Source organism: Gracilinanus agilis, chromosome 6 (assembly GCF_016433145.1).
Source record: "Gracilinanus agilis isolate LMUSP501 chromosome 6, AgileGrace, whole genome shotgun sequence".
NCBI lineage: Eukaryota > Metazoa > Chordata > Mammalia > Didelphimorphia > Didelphidae > Gracilinanus > Gracilinanus agilis.
Genome location: NC_058135.1, coordinates 209,111,128 through 209,132,108, shown reverse-complemented (window position 1 = coordinate 209,132,108; position 20,981 = coordinate 209,111,128). Strand labels below are relative to the sequence as shown.

The following is a 20,981-nucleotide window of genomic DNA, read 5'->3' as shown; positions in this document are numbered from 1 at the left end:
GACCTCCAAGAAGATAAGGAGTGGTTATGTCATTTGGTCAGTGTCACTAAGACAGAAAGTAGCAGAGACTTTGAGGCAGGTAGGAAGTGCAGGATAGAGAACCAGCCCTAGAGTTAGGAAGACCTGAGTTCAAATCTAGCCTCAGACATTTACTCTCTGTGTGACCTTGGGCAAGTTATTGTTTACCTCAGTTTTCTCATCTGTAAACTGAGTTGGAGAAGGAAATGGCAAGCCACTCCAATGTCCTCACCAAGACAACCCCTAATGGGGTCATGAAGAATTGGACATGACCGAACAACAATAACCAAACAATATCTTCATTTGGCAAAATGCTTCCTCTTAGAACAACAGCAGAGATGGGATTTGCTCCAGAGTCCTCTGCCTCAAAGTTTATACTCTTTCCATCACATCACCATGAAGACAGAAATAAAGACATAAGAGCTAATTCTTTTCATATCAGGGAGAAGATGCTCATCAGCACTAGAATTGATAAAAGCTGGTAAAAAATTGGTAAATGGCCAAAATTCAGTTGAAAGAATTCTGTTAATTCTTTAATTTTTTAAAGGTCTGTCTGCTCAGGCTAGCTGGACACACACCAACTCTGACTCTAATCCTGGGTTTCTAACCCTAACTTTGTCAGATTCCTAAATCCTCACAAAGGAACCTTAATTAACCAGTGAATAGAATGATCTAATGATCTATTTTTAGTCTGTATAAGAAAAGACACACCCAGCACCTATCTTCTCTCAATTCAACAAATATATTTAAGCACCTACCAAGTGCAAGACATTGTGCTATCCATCAGGGACATGGAGATGAAAACTGACAGTCATTGTTCCCAAGCACCTTAAAATCCAATAGGGGCAATAATACGTGTTCATAAGAAAGTATAATACAAGATAAAATGTGATTAAGTACACAGGGAGCTAGACGAAGTACCAAAAAAAAAAAAGTCTGGAGAGAGAGAAAGAGACATTAAGATAAATAAAGACAGAAAGACAAGAGATAGAAATAGAGAAACAAGAAGAGACATAAATTAGGAAGAGAGGTTTTGTTTTTTGTTTTTTTTTTTTTCCTGAGGAGATGATTTTGGTTTTGAACATGTAGAATTTGACGTACAAGTAGGGCATTCAGGTGGAGCATTGCAGTTTGAAATATGAAAAGGGGGGGTTATGAGTCATATAGGTGGAAAGTTATATGGATTTGAGAGTCACTTGCATAGAGAATAGAATGAAAATCATGAGAATGGGCTAAATCATTCATGGAGGGAATACAGAGAAAGAAGAGAAATATGCTGAAGGTAGCATTTAGAGAGAGGGATAGCAAGAAAGAAGAATAAGGGGAGAAGATTCAGAAGGAGCAGTCAGATGTCTAAACAGTGCAGTATAGTGTGTGAGCCTCAGACTTTAGATTCTCATTGTTATGTTTAAAAATAAATGTTTTCTGACCTATTTGGGGACAGACCAAGGTTCTGGCTTTTCAAAAGAGTCGATCCCTCCTTTGTGGTTCTTCTGTTACCTCTGGGATGAAAGAAAAAGGATTGATGTCAGAAAACAGAAGCTGAAATAAATTCATTAAATGAATTTTATATTGCATATATATTAAATGCATATTATGTGTAACCATATATTACCAAGTTATATTTAAATATTTGATTTCTTACAGAGATACCAGAATTTCTTTAAGCATTTGCATTATGATTAAAAATTCAAGATTTACAATTCATGTAATTACTTCTTAAATTAAAAAAATTAGTAACTATAAAATATACTTTTAGACACATATTTCTATAGATATATGAGCCCTTCAATGTAGGCATTCCCTCCATTGGCTTAAGATCTAGATCTAGCTATTCTCTTTTATTGTGTATGATTAAAAAGGTTTTCTTATAGATCTCCCCACAGAGGACCCTGCCAACCTGCTAGGTGTCTCCTTCATTTGATTCCTTATCATCTATAGTGCTGATTCTTCAGAGGTCATGGTACTCCAAGACTTGCTTGCTTTTGGCACTCCAGGATACAACTTCTCCAAAAAGGAATTTGTTCTAAGAAGTTTGAGATGTTCTTATTGTTACTTTCATCACCAAGTAGCAACTAGGAATCATTATTGAAAAATGAGTTTGCAAACCTTTGCACTTTCTTAACTCCTAATACATCCATGTGCAATGTGGTTCCAGTTACATGTACCTGTTATGCTAATTCAATGGTTGGACCATCCAATTCCATATAATAATAGTTGGAGACATAAACGCTTTTCATTTATTTAGTTTTTCCCATACATATTGTTAGATTGATCCCTTGTGAGTAGTTATGAATCTCATTGAGAATGTCCTGTCATATTCCAAGTCTTGACACAATTAGTTCCATACCATCTATGTAGATGGGCAGGTTTGAGAAGTTAAAGAAGCTTTAGGGCTATCAATTACTTAGAAATCTCATAATAATAGCTGGTATTTGAAAAGTGTTTTAAAATTGGTAAAATGCTGGTCAGGTTATCTCATTTGATCTTCATTGCTGTGAGGTAGGTGCTATTATAACCCTCATTTAGATCTGAATTCTTTAGATGTTCTATTATTACCTCTAGAGAAAGAACTGAGGTTGGAAGAAGTTATGTGACTTGTACAGAGTTAAGTAGCTAGTTTCTGAATCAGAATTTGAACTCAGGTCTTTCTGATACAATGAAGCCCAATGTTCTTGCCTACTGTGCCACTCTACTGCCTCTTCCTATATAACAGGAATTATTTTTTTCCCAGGAGAGAGCCAAAAGGCAATGGATATGTAAGTAGCAAATATTACTATGGCAAACGAAAATGAGAATATCTAAAAGACTGGATTCCACTGGTACTGACTTGGGAGTCATTCATGAATTGGTTGTATGCAGCCAGACCATTCAGGTAGAGCAAAAAGCCAAAGCAGTATTAAATTAGAAAAAAGGCTTAAGAGAATATGATACTGTGAACAATTGCCACAGGTTCACCCTAACCAATTTAAATGTTATTAATATACCATGGTGGAAAAATGAATAATAGAAAAATGCTTTTATGTATGGAGTTAGAAAAGATTAAGCAGACTAAATTGCTGAAAATGAAACTAACTTATAAAGCATGTGTAGATGTATTATTATAATTACATTAATTACTAACACTGTCCTATAAACCTCTTCTTGGTGGGACTCCAAGTGCATGCCAAAATATTCTGCTTGACAAGATTTGGGTGTTGTTAAATGAGCTCAATCATCTGGGTGAGAAGTAATAATTATTTACCTAGTTCCAGTGTCATTTTCTGAGAACAGATAAATCTGGGCATTTGATTACATGTAACAAGGACTATTATATCTATTGATAGATAGGTTAAAAAACCCAAATGAATGTGAGGCTTTCCAAATCTTCCTTCTGACCCAGAACAATCTTGCCTCTATTCTCCAATATAAATTCTTCCTTAAATCTTGGTCCACAGGTTTAGCATCCTTGTTTTCTCATGACAAGAATGTGTTAATTATGAAAATTAATATTCTTTATTTCAGTCCTTGTGGGCAGTCACACATCAATGCCAATGATAAAGCCCTTTAACAATGATTCGCCTTCAATTGGTTATTTGATAAACTGGGAGTCTCATCTTAAGTACCTACAGGGGAAACTTGTCAACTCTTTCAAAGACTAAGGTGTCAGTGGATGAATGAAATGAACTCTGGTAATGCCCTTTTCAAGATGTTGTTTGGTAAAGTATGGATTGATTACCAATTTAATTCAAGAAACATTTATTGAGTGATTATGTATATCATATATGTACATAGCATTTTAAGGTTTTCAGAGCACTTTTTTATTATCTCATTTTAACCTTATAGCAACCCTGTGAGGGAGGTACTATTATTATTTTCCTGGTTTTACAGATAAAAAAATTAAGAGACTTGCTCAGGTCCTGACACAACTTGTATCTATGGCAAGATGTGAATTAAGGTCTTCCTGCTTCCAAGCTGAACATCCTATCCATTGAACCCCCCTAGCTGTCAATAATAAAATCATTCTTTCCTTTTCCTCCATTGAATTTACATTCCATTGGAGAGAAGCAATATGCATGCAGATAGTTATATCAAAATGTGTCTCAAATAAATACATATTATTTTGGAGGTATTAAAAAGGACTAATGACTGGTAGGTGATCAGGAGAGACCTTCTGGAGGAGGTGGTACCTGAGCTGTGCAACAGAGGTGAGCATCAGTGATACCACTGTACAGAGGTATATAATATAGGCAAGAGATGTAGTGTCATTAAGGGGCAAACTTGAGTAAAGCAATTTGGCTGGAACACACAATGCACAGGGGAGAAGAGTGTATGACCAATCTGGAAAGACACTGCGGTCAAATCATAAAGGCTTTTAAATGCTGAACAGAGGAGTTTATTCATTTTTTTTGTCCTGAATGTTCAAGTAAGCCAATATAGTTTATTGAGCAGTGGAATCACCTAGTCAGATCATTGCTTTAGGAATACCAGTTTAAAAGCTACTTTGAGAATTGGTTAGAGGTGGGAGAGACTGGCATTGAGGAGACTGATTAGGAGATGTTAGCAACAGTCCAGAGAAGAGATGATGAGTGGTAGTTATATAAATTAGAAAAATCATTTATTACTAAATTTAGCTTCTTTTAAACGTTTTTTGATCTTGGACCAAATCTGCCCCACAATTGCTAAGTAGATAATTTATCTTTTCTTCAGACTTAAGCAGTTGGATATTGTTCTCCTTAGTTCTAACCAATAGATTTAAAGGGAGATCTGTGATTAACTTGGCAATAGTTGTCCTTAAGGGAAGAAAACAGTGAGTAAAGTTACCAACTTTGTGGTACTGCCTCTTTAATCCTTCCTACTGTTCTGATATCAGAGAATTGCAAAATATCTGGGCTTAGAGATCATTGGAGTGTGTGAAACATGACTATAGAAAAGTTACTTGCCCTGTTTGGACCTCAGCTTCTTTATTTCTAAAATGAGAGTAGAACTAAATGATTTCAAAGCCCATGGACTTAGCCAAGTGTTTTATTATCCTTGTGTTTGTTTTTTTTTTTTGTCAGAAAGCTCTCTGTCTCTAACTCTCTATCTCTCTGTCTCCATTTTTCTCTGTCTCTCTGTATCTCTCTGCCACCCTCCCCACAAACCCTTGCCTTTTGGTACATTAGATCTACTCAGGCTTTAGAATCTATTTTAGATGCCACCTTCTACAGGATTACTCTGATACCCTGTAGTAGAAAGAATATTTTCTTTGCCATGCACTTAATTGATCTCATTAATTGATAGAATATCAGGGTTAGAAGGAGCCTCAGTGCACATCTAGTCCAGTTCAAGTCTAGATAACAATCCCCTCTGTAACACACTCAAGCAATGGTCATTCAACCTTTGCTTAAAGCCCGTCAGTGAGGTGAAACCCATTATCTTTTCAAGCAGTCCATTTTACTTCTTTTTAGCTCTGTATCATTTGGGATTTTTTTTCCTTTTCATTGAGTTTAAGTCTGTCTCTTTAGTAACTTTTGCCCATTGCTCTTATCTTGCTTCTATTTCTGTCTCTCATAATCCAAGATGAATAAGCTCAATACCTCTTCTACATGATGCTGCTGTAAACACTTGATGTTAGTCATTAAACTCCACTCCTCTTTCTCTTCTCCTTCTCCTTCTCCTTCTCCTCCTTCTCCTTTTTCTTCCTCCTTCCTCCTCTTCCTTCTTCTCTTGTTCCTTATTGCCCTATCTTACCCAAGTCAAAAGTGCAGATGCCACTCTCTGGTCCAGTTCCAATGTTGATAGACTGATTGATCATTTAATCAACAGATATTTATTAAGTGCCTACTATGTGCCAGGCATTGTGCTAAGTGCTAGGGACACAAAAAGAGGCAAAAGACAGTCCCTGTCTTCAGGGAACTTATGATCTATAGGGGAGACAACATACAAACAAATTTATACAAGGCAAGGTAGATATAAGATAAATAGGAGTTAATTAAGAGGGACAGCACTGGAATTGAGTGGTTGGAAATCAGCACAGAAAAAAAGCCTGGTAGCCTCCTGCTCATGAGAGTTCCCCAAATTAATGCTACTCTTAACACTGATATCTAATTAGTTTTAATTTACTTAAGCTCAGAACTCTCAAACTCACACAATCCTTCAGCCTCAGTTTCCCCAATAGCAGAGATTACAGGTTAATATCACCATACCTGCCCCTTCTCTTCTCTAGGATGAAGATCCCAAGTTTTTTTCAACTGATTCTCTTATAATAGAATCACAAAGCACTTCTCCATCCTTGTTGCTCTCTTAGGAATACTCTCCAATATATCAATGGTATTTCAAAAATGTGTTGCCTAAACTGGAACACTATAACACCTGATCATAGTGAGACCTGGGCAGAAAATAAGATTATCACTTCTTGATGCCTTCCTTTGTGAAGCCTAAGATTCTATTGTTTTCTTGGCTACCATATCTTGTTGACTCATCTTGAGCCTTCACTCTCCTAAAGATCTCAGATCTTTTTGGACAAAATATTATCAAGTCATGCCTTTTCCATCTTGTACTTGTCATGATTTTTGTACCTAAGTTTATGACTTTACATTAATCCCTATTAACTTTTTTCATCTATTTCAACTAAACTTTCAAGCATATCAATATCTCTGAATCCTGACTGCCATCTAATATGTTAATCATCTCTCCCAGCTTTATGTTACTTTCAAATATGATGAGCATGCATTCTATACATTATCTAAAAAAATGCCAAATAGCAAAAATCACTGTGAAACTCTTCTGGAGACCTCTAAAGTTTGATATTCATTCATTAGTTATTATCATTTTTTCATCTGGTTATTCAGTTAGTTGAGGATATACTTAATTATTCTACTGTCTCACTCAAATTTCTCCATCTGTTCTGTCAAATGTTTCGATACAATTTAGTTGAAATATGTTGACAATCAGAGAGAGACCCTGTGTCATAGTGGATAGAGAAGTGGCCTCAGAATTGGGAAGATCTGAATTCAAGTTCTGCTTCCTAGTTATGCTAGCTTTGTGACTTAAGGAACATACTTTATCTCTTAGTATTTTTCATCTCTCTCCTGAGCTATAAATTGCAAAAAAGGTACTGACTACCATATGAAGAGGAATTTACCTCACTCAGGAAATCCCCATGTCACTGAAATCACAAGTCAAGTTATTATAGCATTACTAGTCTGGTAGTTCTGTTTTTATTTTTTAAAGACATGCAATTCATCTGTTCTTTATGTAACTACTAGGATAATAGCTAGAACACTAGGCTTCTTGGAATTAGACAGTCTTAGATTCAAATTCCATTTTAGATACTTAATAAATATCTTACCTAGGCAAATAATTTAATTTTTCTGAACCTTGCTTTCCTCATCTGTAATGGAGATAATACTTGTAGCACTTATTTCCTATATTTATGAAAATCAAATGAGATAGACCCATAAAGGAAGAGCTATTTTAAGGTTGGGTAAGGTTAGGTATTATTATGAAACCAAAGCCATATTGACTCTATGTGATTGCTTCTTTTTTATAGATGTACACTCATAAGTCCTTAAGTGAATGAATTTTTAAAAAAGGATTTAAGTTGGAGTGATTGATGTACAGTGTCAGAACATTTAGAGGCATGGCCAGGGTAGAGAGTTGAATGGGATACAAAACATGACCGGCTCTGGGGTTCAGTAGATATAATTATTATTAAACAATTATCACATTATCATTATCATTAATTAATATTACATTAATAAAGTATTATCATTAAACAATTGACATAGCTCTGCTTCAGAGAAGGAGTTCCTAAGCTGAATGGTTGAACACTCCCAAGATGTAGGGGCTGTTTTCTAGAGGTCCATTATAGAAGGTGCTATTTCAGATAATGAGAAGGAAAGCACCAGGACAGAAGACAACATGACTTGGATTGATAGCTGGATTTGAAAATATATTATAGAGCCATTTGTATTGACATTTGCCTGTAATCCCTATTCCTCACACAAAACACTCCATCTTCTAACTTAGGGCCTTTGTACTGCTGCCCCCTATTTCTGAAATGCTCTCTCTTTCCTCATCTCTTCCTCTTATATTTCCTCTCTTCCTTCATGATGCAACAAAAACAATACTTCTAGATGAAGTCCAGCCTGATACTCTCAATTGTCAGTACAATCCCTCCCAATTTACCTTGTATTTAATTACTTTGTATTCATTCTCTTTAAATTTCTCCTGAATAGACATATATGTACTGGTGGCCTTTCCCATTAGAAGATAAGATCTTTGGACTTGGAAATTATTTTATTCTTTTTATTACTGTCCTCAATGCTAGAACAATGCCTGGCACACTGATTTATTACTGAAAGGATTCCCGCCCAAGGTAGAAGATTAGATTACATGACTACCTGACTACAACCAACTCAAATATTCTAATTATATGACTTGCTCAAAGATGCAAGAAAATTGTAATTTATGACAAAGTCTTGGTGTCCACTATCTTTCTGTTAGACAGTACTGCTTGCTATTCATGTGGCTGCTGGTGGAGCCACTTAATTGTGATTCCTAGCTGCTCAGGATCTAAGCTCTATTAGATGAAACTAATGAAGGAACCATAGTCCCCTGGGATAGCTCTTCATCTCCATGACTTCATTATTATTTAATGAAAGCCTTAATGGAGGTAGTTAAATAAATAGCTTGGTACCTGAATAGTAGTTAAAACTTTTTTTAAAGCATATACAGAACATTAGAGGGTTTAGAAATGACCAAGCATATTCTATGTTATTGTGATTTATTGAAATGTGGTACTGCCCATTCCTTCCTTTGACAATATCCCTCTTCTGAATCATTTCAGTTCAGAAAGGCCACAAGCATCACAGACATCATTTATAATCATTACACCCTTGTGTAAAACAAGTCTAGATCAGAGGCTAAGTCTATCACAGTCAGAAGATGTAATTTTTTAAAATTAACATATTAATCAGCATTGTGAGTTTTAGAAGAAAAACTATCTATACTTTTAAAGATCATAGATAATACAGAAATGGAAAGGACCTTAGAAATTATATGGTTTAATTCCTTCATCTTACACATAAAGAAACTGAGACTCTTAAAGGATTCTGATGGTGTCACAGAGCTAAAAAGGAATACTGTTAGATTTGAATCCAACTCCACATTACCTCTCTAGCCACTCGTAAATAAAGATGGAATGTGTCTCATGGAAGGAATAAGTCTTTGAGACAGGAAAGATCTTTGAGGTTCTGTAAGTCAACTCTCCTAGGCTATAAATGAATCCACTCTTTGCCATGCCTAATAAGTGATTGTCTAATGTTTTCTTTTTAAAACCCCTTCCCTTCTTACTTAGAATCAACACTAAGTATTCTTTCTAAGGCAGAAGAGCAATAAAGACTAGGCAAATGGGGTTAATTGACCTGGCCAGAGTCACACAGTTAGGAAGTATCTGAGCATAAATTTAAACCTCAGATCTCTCATCTCCAGGCTTGGTTCTCTTTTTACTGAGCCACTTACCTTCTCCTGTCTAGTTTCTTCTTGAAGACTTCAGATGATAGTGAATTCATTCTGTTGAATTCAACATGCCTTTATTAAACACTTGCTTTTTGCTAGAAAGTGTGCTGTGTTGATGATTCAAAGACAAAAACAGAAATTCTTGCCTTCAAGGAATTCTCATACAAAATGTAAACAGATTAGAAGATATGAAGCTTATATAAAGTAATTAATACACATTAATTTCAAGATTAAGAGTGTTAACAATTGGAGTAGTTAATATCAGTCTCATAGTTTTTCCCTTTACAAGGGAGCTCCTTCTGTGAATGGACAGCTCTTTTCATCAGTTTGCTTTAGAATACTGAGTCAAAATATGCTCCTTTGTACCACTCAACTCTGTGTCCTCTTTCTACCTTCTGGAACCAAGCAGAACATAATCTCTCAAATGTTCCAAGGCAGCTAAAATGTCTTTTTAAACTTTTTTCTTCTTTTTTTAAAAAAGCCTTACAGTTACAAATATTTTGTAATGCAGGACTGTATCATTACAGTTAAAATAATTAACTGAAAACTATAGACAATAGAAGATAACCACTGTACGTTGACTATTAAAAATATCATTGAATTCAGTAGATCAAAATTCAGTCTTAGAAACTCTCCTCTAGTTATAGCTCCTTTACATATATTCTCGATGATATTCTGATTATGGAAATCAAACGAAGCATAAAACAAGGAGATATAGGCTCCCTTTGCACATATGTACCATAAGTATTCATCACTGTCATGGAGGATGCCTCAAGGTACAATGGGAGAGAGACTCCCGTAAGCAAAGGGCTCTAAAACATTTTTTTTGTAGCAGTTCTCTTTAACAGTCTGATGACATCTTTGGATCACTTATCTGAATAATGAATTTATATAAATAAAGGAAAATTAAATTTCAAACAGATGCTAGTGGAAATAAAATGTATTTTCACACATTCAAGTTCATGAAGCCCTGACATCTTTCTGTTGATCTTTGGAGGTCCCTGAACCCTAGGGTAAGAACACCTGTTATCGATTATGAGATCCTTTGGAAGCCCCATTTCTAGATAACATTTTGTTGATTGCATAAATCCTTGAAACATTACTATGCCTTCTAAATGAAATTCAAAACCACTCAAATGATTTTGGCATAACAATTCAGATCAAAATAATAAAATAGATGAAAAATACCTTTTGTAAATATTATGATATACAGTTCTATAGACAGATTATAGAGTTGGCCTATTAGTTCATATACTTTGTGTAGATTGTACAAATAGGACAAAGAATCAGGATCAGAACTGAATAGAAAGAAGAGAGTGTAGCAGATTTCCCTTGAGAAATTGCACCATATTTTCAATAATCTCTCCTACTGAAGGAAATTCCAACTTTTTCAAACACTAATATTCTTCTGATGATGCTCCATGACTATATATCATGGAACACCAAAATCTCAAAGGATCAAATTTCATGTGACCCAAAAGACAAAAGAGAGTTATTAGAAATGATAACTTTTGAATAAATATTAATGTCAAAAATAGTTAAAAAGAAATCTGTTATTAGAAATAGAGATGGACAATCATTAAGTAAGAGCAAGATAAAACTCATGGACAGACCAATTACTGCACTCAGGCAATATCTATCTCTATATGCATATATAGAGATATAAAGGAAGGTCTTTGGGATATTGGGTGAAGGCATTCTAAGGGATAGGGAATATGGGAATATTATGGGAATATCGTGGAAAGTTGGTGCATAGGATAAGAAGGTTTGGTAGGTTATGTTATATATTGCTAGTAGGGATACCAACATTGATGAATTCACAGACCTTTTGAAGGTTTGCATTAAAACAACAATTTCCAGGATTTACTTTTTGACCTGTGATTTTCATTCATTGCTTATTTTCTTTCCCCATCTGCCTCTTCACAGAAGTATACTAATAAATCTGATTTATTTTTAAATGGCATGAAATTTTCATTCATTTTGGTTTGAGAATTTGGGGAAGATTTCTGGGATATCTCCTCTAATTCCCTTCAATATACACCAGAATCATATATTTTAAATTTAGATGGGCTTTAGAGATCATTTAGCCTAAGTCCATAATTTAAAAAATGAAGAAACTAAGGGCACAGGGAGTATGTAATTGCATTTAGATTCAAACCCAAGTCTTTTGATTCCATAAGCAGCACTCTTTGCATTATACCAAGTAGGCTGCCCCTGGTTATATAGTTAAATCATCTTGAGTATCCCCCCTGGCCTTCCATTTTCTTCCAGTATTCAAAGTTAAGAAATTTCTTTGCAAATGGGCAATTACTGCACATTCATCATTAAACATTATATGCAGAATTGATTTCTTAGTTTTCATGGAAAATGATCCCCCAAACCCTAATTGCCAGGAAAAGCAAGCCTTCAAGTGCAGCATTTCAAATGAAGCAATTGTACATGTTTTGATTATTTTATAACTTTTTCAGCTTTAAATGATCTAAATTCTGTGTCATTTCTAATTAGCATGTGAGCTCAAAAAGTTTAAGATGATAAGTTCTTAGAAGGGTTCTAGTTTATAACTGCTGTTTATAGATCTTTAAAAGAATGATTCAGTAGAACTTAAAAGAATCAGTAGTTTGAATTAATTCAATTTTAGTCCATTTTATTCAACTGAGTTCACATCAACTCAATTAAATTCAACAGACTTTTAAAAGCATTAACTACATTTAGGGCAACTAGGTGGATCAGTGGATAGAGCATTGGACTTAGAATCAGAAAGACCCAACTTCAACTTTAGCCTCAGATACTAGCTGAAGGACTTTGGGTATTTTACTCAAACTAGTTTCTTCAGTTGTAAAATGGGGATAATAATAGCAACCAATTTCAGGCTTGTCGTGAGGATAAAATGAAATATTTGTAAAATAATGTCATACAGTGCCTTGAATAGAGTAAGCACTTTATAAATGTTAGTGATGATGAGATGGTGATGATAGTGCTCAGTGTCACTGTGCTAGGTACTTGGGGAGAGATAAAGCTTAGATGAAACATCAATCTCTGTCCTAATTGTTCTTATAGGCAAATAGGGAAACATGACATACACAAACTATAACACTATCACAGTGATAAACTCACAAAGGAAGTACAAAGTGAAATTCTACATGAATTCGTGGGGCACAAGGGAGTGGAAGGACAATTGCCTTTATTCTTCTGTGCTTCCTCATTGATTATAGGATAAAAGGCAAAAGCCTTGTAAATGGCCCACGTCTACATAGTCTTCTTTATACTTGGTATTGGGAATTGATTTCTCAGTTTTCTTGGACAACTGTCCCTAAAACCCTAATTGCCAAGTAAAAATGAATCTTCAAGTTTAGCATATCAAAGAAAGTTTCCACCTCCTTTTCTAGCCTTATTTCATGTTTTGTACAGTTTTGGCCCAACTGAACTATCAGATGATTTCGAAACTCCTGTTTTGACTCATCAGCACAAGCTGCCTCCCATGTTTGGGATGAATTCTTCATCTCTATCTCTAAAATGCTTTCCTTCCATCAAGCTTCAGTTCAACAGCCCTTTCCTTCAGAACATCTTTCATGATTCCTCCCCATATACCCCAACCCCAATTAACTTTTTCCCTCTTTAATGTTTGCTGTTTGATATATTTTTTTTGTAAATGTATCTTTTTCAGTACAGTGAAAAGTTGCTGATGGCTCCAACTGTTTCTTTGGGGTCTTTGTATCTCAAGCGAACATATTAAGTGATTTATTAGTATTTTTAATCGAATTGAATAATTGCTTCTTTTCAATAAAAGGTAGTTGAATTGGACTGAATTACCAACTTTTAGAGGTTAAGGGGAAGGCTTCCCAGGGGAGCTGGCATTTGACCAGGGCTTAGTTGTTTGAAGTCAAGAGTTAAAAGGGTCAGTCTGTTCTACATGAATTAGTTTTCTGACTTTTCAACTTTTCCAAGTTGTCTATCTATGTGTTAGACTAGGAATAATAGTATCATTTGCTGTAGTCTTATAAATCAATACAAAACACTTTACAAGGTCACAAAAATTGGGAACCAGCTGTGTTCCTTTGAGCAAGATAGCCATTCTACCCAGATAATAAAATAAATCACATTGATTTTTTTTTTACTATTGGTCTGCCACCAAGGAATTACTGGCAATGATTGCCTTGAAAAGGGATATTTCAATCAGCATGATTTATTATTCTGAGACCATAACACACCATTAAGCCATAGATATCATGGGTTTCTGGAGAAACTGAGGTAATTTCATAGGCTAGAGAATTTTAGTATCAAAGACTTTTATACTCAAGAAGAGACATAAGTGACATCACCAGAGACCAGGGTAGGGTTGGCAGCTTGTGTGATAATAGATGGTTATTCTGCATGTTGGATTATGATCCATGGAATATTAAAAGAACTAGAGGAAGACCTCTAGCATATTGGATGGGTGTTCTATGGTTGTTTTACAGAAAGTCATAAATGACCAAAGTGAATGAATTGAGAAGGTGTAGAGAGGCTACCATCTTCACCAAAGAACTGTCAACATTGATGAGATTATCTATAAAATCAAGTATTCAATGTTTTGGTTCAATTAAAATTTAAATATAAGGAAGGACTGTGTCTTATTATCTATGCCTCATCTGACACCCACAGCTTTGTGCCCACTTGGAAAGCCAAAAAGTTTATGGAGATCAAAATAAAGGAAAGAGGCAAGATGACTAATGGAATGGGAAAAAAAAAATTGTCCTTCATTTAACCTGCCCTTGCCTATATACCCCATCATTTTTCTAGTGAAGAATAAGTTAGGAGGAACAGTGAGTCAGCTCAGCCAATGAGCAGGAAGGCGGCAAGCAGCTGAAGAGGCAATTATAGTTTGTTGACTGCGACAGAACTCTCAGTGGAATGGAGGTGGCATTGAGAGCTGGCCATAGCTTGCCAGCTTCTTGGCCACACCCTAATGGAGACATCATTCTTATTGGAAAGAGTGAGTCAAACATCATTTGGGAACTATGATACATTTCTTATAATTCTTTCCTAGCTGGCAGGAAGAGAATCCATGAGGATGAGTAGGACTGGAACAACTGAACTGGATTTTTCCTTAGTCTTTTGGGCTTGGGCTGTGCTTTTATATGTTAGTTGGGGTGACATGGGTTTAAGAGAAATAGAATGCTTGCAACCTGGATTCGAAAATTCAGATATGTCCATAGCATGGTATTTCACGTTTTATTATTTATGGTGTATTGATTTTATGGATTCTATGCAAAAAGAGTATCCAAATAGGCTTATCTGTTCATGTTATGCCAAAGCCATTTTGCTAGGGTTCAGTGGAATATAATCAATTTAGAGAGAAAATAGAATTTCTAGTAGGTGGGGTTCAAGAGTAGGTTCTGACTACATAGATTCACCTTAACAACACATTTTAGACTGAGAGGGGTAGTTACTGATGCTAAAGTGCAAAAACGCTTTATCTGTGTACATTTTACATTCCCCAACTAGATTATAACTTCCATTTGGGCAGAGACCAATGCTTTATCTAACCTTTACTGTCTCCCTGTTGTAGGGACGCAGAGCTCAGTCAGAGGTTTGTTTTGTTTCCTAGTAAACATGGTGCTCCCTGGCCATGCCCCTTATTGTACTGGTAGGGGGTGAACTTCTTAGTGTTGGATGCTTTTTGAAAAGCGAGATCACCTTAGCAACATTACCTGACAATTAAATGATAAACATTTACATAGTACTTTAACATTGAGAAAGCAGAGATACTACTTCATTTTGTCTTCACAACAACTTTGGAAGGTAGGTGCCATCATGAATCCCATTTTACAGATGAAGAAACTGAAACAAATAAGGCTAAGTAACTTGCCCAGGATCATACAGCTAGTCATCTTAGGCTAGATTTAAACTCCAATCTTCCTGACTACAGGTCTAGTGCTTTACCCACTTAGCCATCTAGGTACCTCTAAAGAATCTTCATTTAATTATTAAAAATTTGGTGAAATCTCATGTATTATTCATATCCTATTTACTGTGTGTTTATTGAGGAATTCTCTGCCAATAAAAAGTTTCTATGAATTTAGCAACACTTTAAAATTAATTTGTATTTTATCCATAATGAAAGTATCTACATACTTGTGTGTACATAGTCTATGCGTATATCTGTGTGCGATACACAAAAGTGTGCTGATAAATGTTTAACAACTTATCCCTCTGGAAAAAAATGTATGCAAGACACTTTTAATCTGCATTATTAGTACTTTTTAAGGTCTAGACAACCAACAAGGCAATAAATCAAACCATTATTTGTAGCATTTGCCAATTTCTTAGGTGTAAATGCTCATGCTGAAAATTTAATAGTAGGGTTCAAGGTGGCTCCTTTTATGATTAAATATCATATTGAATCTACAGAAGCTGTGTTTGCTCATTTATTATATTGAACTGCATTGAATATTTTGCTGAAGATAAATTAACATCCACATGACAATGTTTGGTGTGGATATGATTCCAAGGAACCCTGGTGAAAGCTTCATACCTCCCCCAGGAGTCCTCAGCCCATAGATTGGGAATAATTCAGCTAATATGGAAGAGAGCCACATTCTAGTGCATTTATGAACAATTTGCAACCAAAAATATAGGTTAATTGATCCAGTTTGCCAGTGAAGTAAAAAAGAAGCAATGCATTTTGTCTATATAATAAGGTCAGATTGATGTATATCCTACTCTTTGGTCATAGTCAGCCTTTTTAAGGCAGTGTATATGGAAGAAAAATTATCCAAACTGGCTGTGGGACACTAGGGTTTGATTGTGACTTTGCCACTATGACCTTGGATATGTCACTCCTATTTGAGCCTAATTTTTGTCATGTGTAAACATTGTTATTGGACCAGATTAACTAAGATTTTTTTATGGCATTGAGTATCCTATATTTTAAGGTCTTTCCTTTTTCTAATATCCTAAATTCTAAGGCTTTTCCCAGAGCTGATATTCTATATGTTGTAATATATGTTCCAGTTCTGGTCTTCTATATTCTATGCTCTAAGGTCTAGTCTAGATCTAAGATTCTGTGCCTAAGATCCTTTCATGTTCTGACAGTCTATGGTTTTAAGGTCTTTTCTAGCTGTAATATTCTATATTTTGTGTTATAAGGTCCTTCTGTGATCTCGCATTCTATTTATGTTCTGAGATCTATTGTAGATCAACGTTCTACATACTGATGTCCTTTCTGGTGCATTCTATATTCCAGTTCTAGCATACTAAAGTCAGTGTTCCAAGGACCTTTCTGGCTCTGGAATTCTAATTCTACGTTTTGAAATCTAAGGTCAATTTTAGATCTAACATTCTATGTTCAGAGGTCCTTTCTCATCTGTTCCATGTTCTAGTTCTAACATTTTATGGTCTATATTCTAAGGTCCTTTCTGACTCTGAACTTCTATGTTTTGTAATCTAAAGTCTATTCTAGATCTAACATTCTCCTTTCTAAGGTCCTTTCTGGTTTTCATATAAGTCTAAGGTCTCATCTAGCTCAAACATCACATCCTATGTCCTATGGTCATTCCATCACGGGTGGTCTGTGACTCTGGTTCCCTTCCAACTCTCACATTCTAGATTTTGATTTCTAAATTTCCATCAAACTCACATATTCTGTATCCTATGTTCTAGGGTCCCACCTAACCTTATTCCTAGGAATCCCCTTCTGAGAAAATCCCTTTACTCCAGTGATAGAGATTTAGATGCTGGAGTCAACTAACATTTATTGACTACTCACAATATATACAGAACTCTACTTATCACTTTGGAGGGAAACAAAGGAAACTGTCTTGACCCTTGGGATGTTTACAATCTATTTGGGGAGAGAGAATACACAAGCACATCTGGGAAAGCATTAGTAGTTGTGAAAAAGTAAAAAAAAAATATGAACTGAGTGGCAGCAAACTCTTAACAACTTTAGAATTGGGAAAAAATGGAAGAAAAACCACTCCCCTCCAAGGTAAATATAGACACATACCCCTTAGGGAACTAAAACACAAATGACAGAAAGTCCCTGACTAAGGTCAGTTTTCTAAACCAGATCCTTGCTTTGCTCCTTTGGGATGCAAAGCCCTAAATAAATTCAAATTAAGTTCAAGATTTTATCATTGTTAGATGATATTTAATAAAAAATAATTACTTTCATATTTGGAAACTAGAGGGGACCTTAGAGACCATGCTTTCCAACCTCTTCATTTTACTGATGAGTTATTATGGTTATTAATTATGATACCAACAAAAATTTTATTTGTGCTTCATAGTATAAATTGCTCTGGGTCAATGATCATTAAGCTGTTTTGTCTAAAGTAAAATGGTCACTGCTGGTCCTCAGGCCTTTTTTTTTTAATTCTGGAGAGGAAAGGAATATAAAAAGAGGGAAAAATAGGGAGAGATAGGAAAGGAAGAAGGACACTGGAGGATAGGGAGAAAATAGGGAATAGGAGAGAAAGACAAAAGTGGGTAAAAGAAGGCCGTTGTTGGAGAGTTTCAGAAAAGAAAAATCTGCTGGCTTTGCAATGTTACTAGCACCATTTTTATGCTGAGGACTGATAAGATTAGAGAAATTAAAGCTGGTTATATCAAGGAAAAGTACCACCCCAGTATGTGACAGGGTACCTTCTTTCCCTTTCCCGTGACAGGCTCAGTACTCAAACCTGACAATTAAGATACAGTAGGCACTTATATCTCTATACCATGGAGTGACCCCTTGATCTAACTTTGTTCTAATGATTCCAAGCCTCACTATCTTGCACTGGATGAAAGAGATAGAAACTACATTTGCAGAAAAGCCAGAGATGATAAGGCATGATTTGAACAGAACATTACTCTTGGCAGGGATGGGAATACACTATATAGCCTCGACTCACATTTTAATTCTATGTTCAGTAAAACCTGGAATAATTGAACCAAACAGAGTGTCCCTTCTTAAGTCTCACCTTTCAGTTTTAGGAGAAACAAGCAAAAGGTCAGGAAAAGAATCAAATGCCAAGAATTTCATGAACAACAGAAATTGACCTACACTTCAGCCCATCTTATCTACCTTCTGCATTTCCATTTATGGTCCCAGACAATGGCAATTGATGCTCTGAATTATCATCATCATCATCATCATCCACAGTGTCAGTCATCTCCTCTATAGCATTTTATGTTTTACAAAGCATTTTCCTCAGAACAACCTGATGTTGTAGCTAGTATAAGGTTTATTACTCCTCTTTTATGGATGAAGAACCTGAGCCTCAAAGAGGTAAATGATTTGCCTAAAGGAATATAACTTGTAATTATTGAAAGCATGATTTGAAACCAGGTCTCTCTTTACTTGAAGTCCTGCTTAGGACAGTGAAAGGAACATTGGACCTTTACTCAGAAAACATGGGTCTGAATTTCAACTCTGCTGCTTACTACATGGGTATATAGAATTCATGTAATCTCTGGTCACCTAAAAGAGAGGTTAAGCATGTCATTTAATTTCTCTGTGCCTCAGTTTCCTAATCTATAAAACTAAAAGGACTGGACTAATTATCTCTAGATATTTTAAAATATTTTTAGTTTTTAATCTAAAATACTCTCAGATTTGTAAGTCTAAAAAATTAAATCTAAATCTGGCTTTAAATCTAAAATCTTACCAGAAAGCTAGTTAGCATTGTGGACAGGGTGTTGCATTAGGAAGAAGTGAGTTCAAATCCTGCTTCACACACCTACCAACTCTGTGACCTTGGGTGAAACCATTTACCCTTTCCCAGATTTAATTTCCTTATTGTTAAAAGAACCATAATAAGACAGGGCTGTCAAATGAGATAGCATAGGTGAAATAGTTTGTAAATCCTAGAGCACTTAGGGCTACCTATGTTATTATAATCTTTTCAAGGCAATGCTAAATTAAAGAAAAAAATCAATGAGTTACTAAGCTGCTGTTACTAAGGTAGAAAAATGGATTCACACATTTTAGAATGATTTTCCACAAAACAGTCCAGCTTGTTGAGCTGTATTTTTCTTCGAGTGGAAGAAGTCTTGAGTTCTGTTTCTGGTCTGCCACTAATGATCTTTCTGACCTTGGGCAAATTACTCTTCCTGGGTTTCAGATTCTTCATCTTTAAAATGAAAAGGTCGAAATAAAGTCCTTTCCTGCAATGACATTCTGTGAGTCTATAAAAAGGATTTTCAGACCAATTCTCAATTCACTAGAAAGTTAAATTGATCAAAACACTAAACTCCTTGGGCATTCTGGTTAATCAAAGTTTCCCCACAGTAACAAACTAACTTTTATTCCACTTTTGGTTTTGAATAGATAGGATGAAATTTTCTTATGACATCAGGGGAAAGGCAGAGAACAGGCTTGGCTTCTATTTCTGATCACTCGTCTAAAACTCCATACCTCCCTTATATCAAACCTCCTTCTATAACCTGAGGGAAAAGTTGAGATCACCAATGTCATCAGGGAAAGGGCAGAGAGCAGAGTTGATCTTTGTTTCCCATTCCTCCCACCAAGTGTCTCTGGTTTGTATATAATTCTCCTACGTGAGGGAAGGAAGAATTGAGTTTATCAGCACCTGGATTCTCCTGATTAAATTGACTAATCTTTTCTTCCCCTTTATTTAAGTAAATGCTCCATTTTTCTTCTAAGGTCCCTTGAGAAAACACAGAAGATAATCTAATTTAGAAAACAAGAAAGTAGTTCTGAATCCTTTGTGGAAGAGTTTGGAAAAATTCACAAGCCTCTCATTCTTCCTCTCTCCCCATTTTCGCTTAATCTTTCCCCCTTTCTTCCCCCTCTTTCTTTCTCTCCCTCCCTCACCCTCTTCTCTCTCCACAGAAAAAAATAAATGGACCAAGAAAAAATAGATAGAAACCTTTTATACATCATCCTTTCAAATGTTTCCTTTTCCTTTATCTAGCTTTACTGTCAGGGGATAGAAGTTCTAATAGACCATCAATGTATGTAATGAACAAAAAAACAACAGCAATGAATTACCCTTTTTATAGTTTCATAGAATTCTTCATAACCAAATTTAATTTATAGAGGGTCATGCCTGAAAGAATCTGTATGCTTAATGGAAAACAACAGTGGAAAAATAAAGTAATATACTTAAAAAATATCCCAGCAACAACCACCTTTGGATCTGATTGCCAGTGAATAAAAAATTAATTCTACCACACAAGGCAGAATATATCTTTATATTTCTCTCTCTACCTATCTATCTATCTATCTATCTATCTATCTATCTATCTATCTATCTATCTATCTATCTATCTAATCTTCCCCAGGATATGGGGATAGAATGTTGCTATAAAATGAAGGAAATAACTTCTTAAGGTTATTGAGTCTCCAGAAAAGAAGATCCCTTCTCCCTTCTGGGGGTGAGGTGTAAGCCTCCCAGGCCTTCAGATCAAAAAATTTAAAACGACATATGAAGGTCCAGTTGTTGCTTCAATGAATCTTTTCCCTCTCCTTCCTTTGTTTAGTACCAGAGAAG

At 35.4% G+C, this 20,981-nt stretch overlaps 1 protein-coding gene across 1 annotated transcript in view; it reads right to left on the bottom strand.

The window, feature by feature from the left end:
• Positions 1–20,981, bottom strand: part of CLNK (cytokine dependent hematopoietic cell linker) — a 193,637-nt gene that overhangs the window by 97,305 nt on the left and 75,351 nt on the right. Inside the window, exon 3 of the mRNA XM_044681759.1 lies at positions 1,449–1,520. Within this exon, the coding sequence (XP_044537694.1) occupies positions 1,449–1,520 (72 nt within the window). The remainder of the gene's footprint in view (positions 1–1,448; positions 1,521–20,981) is intronic.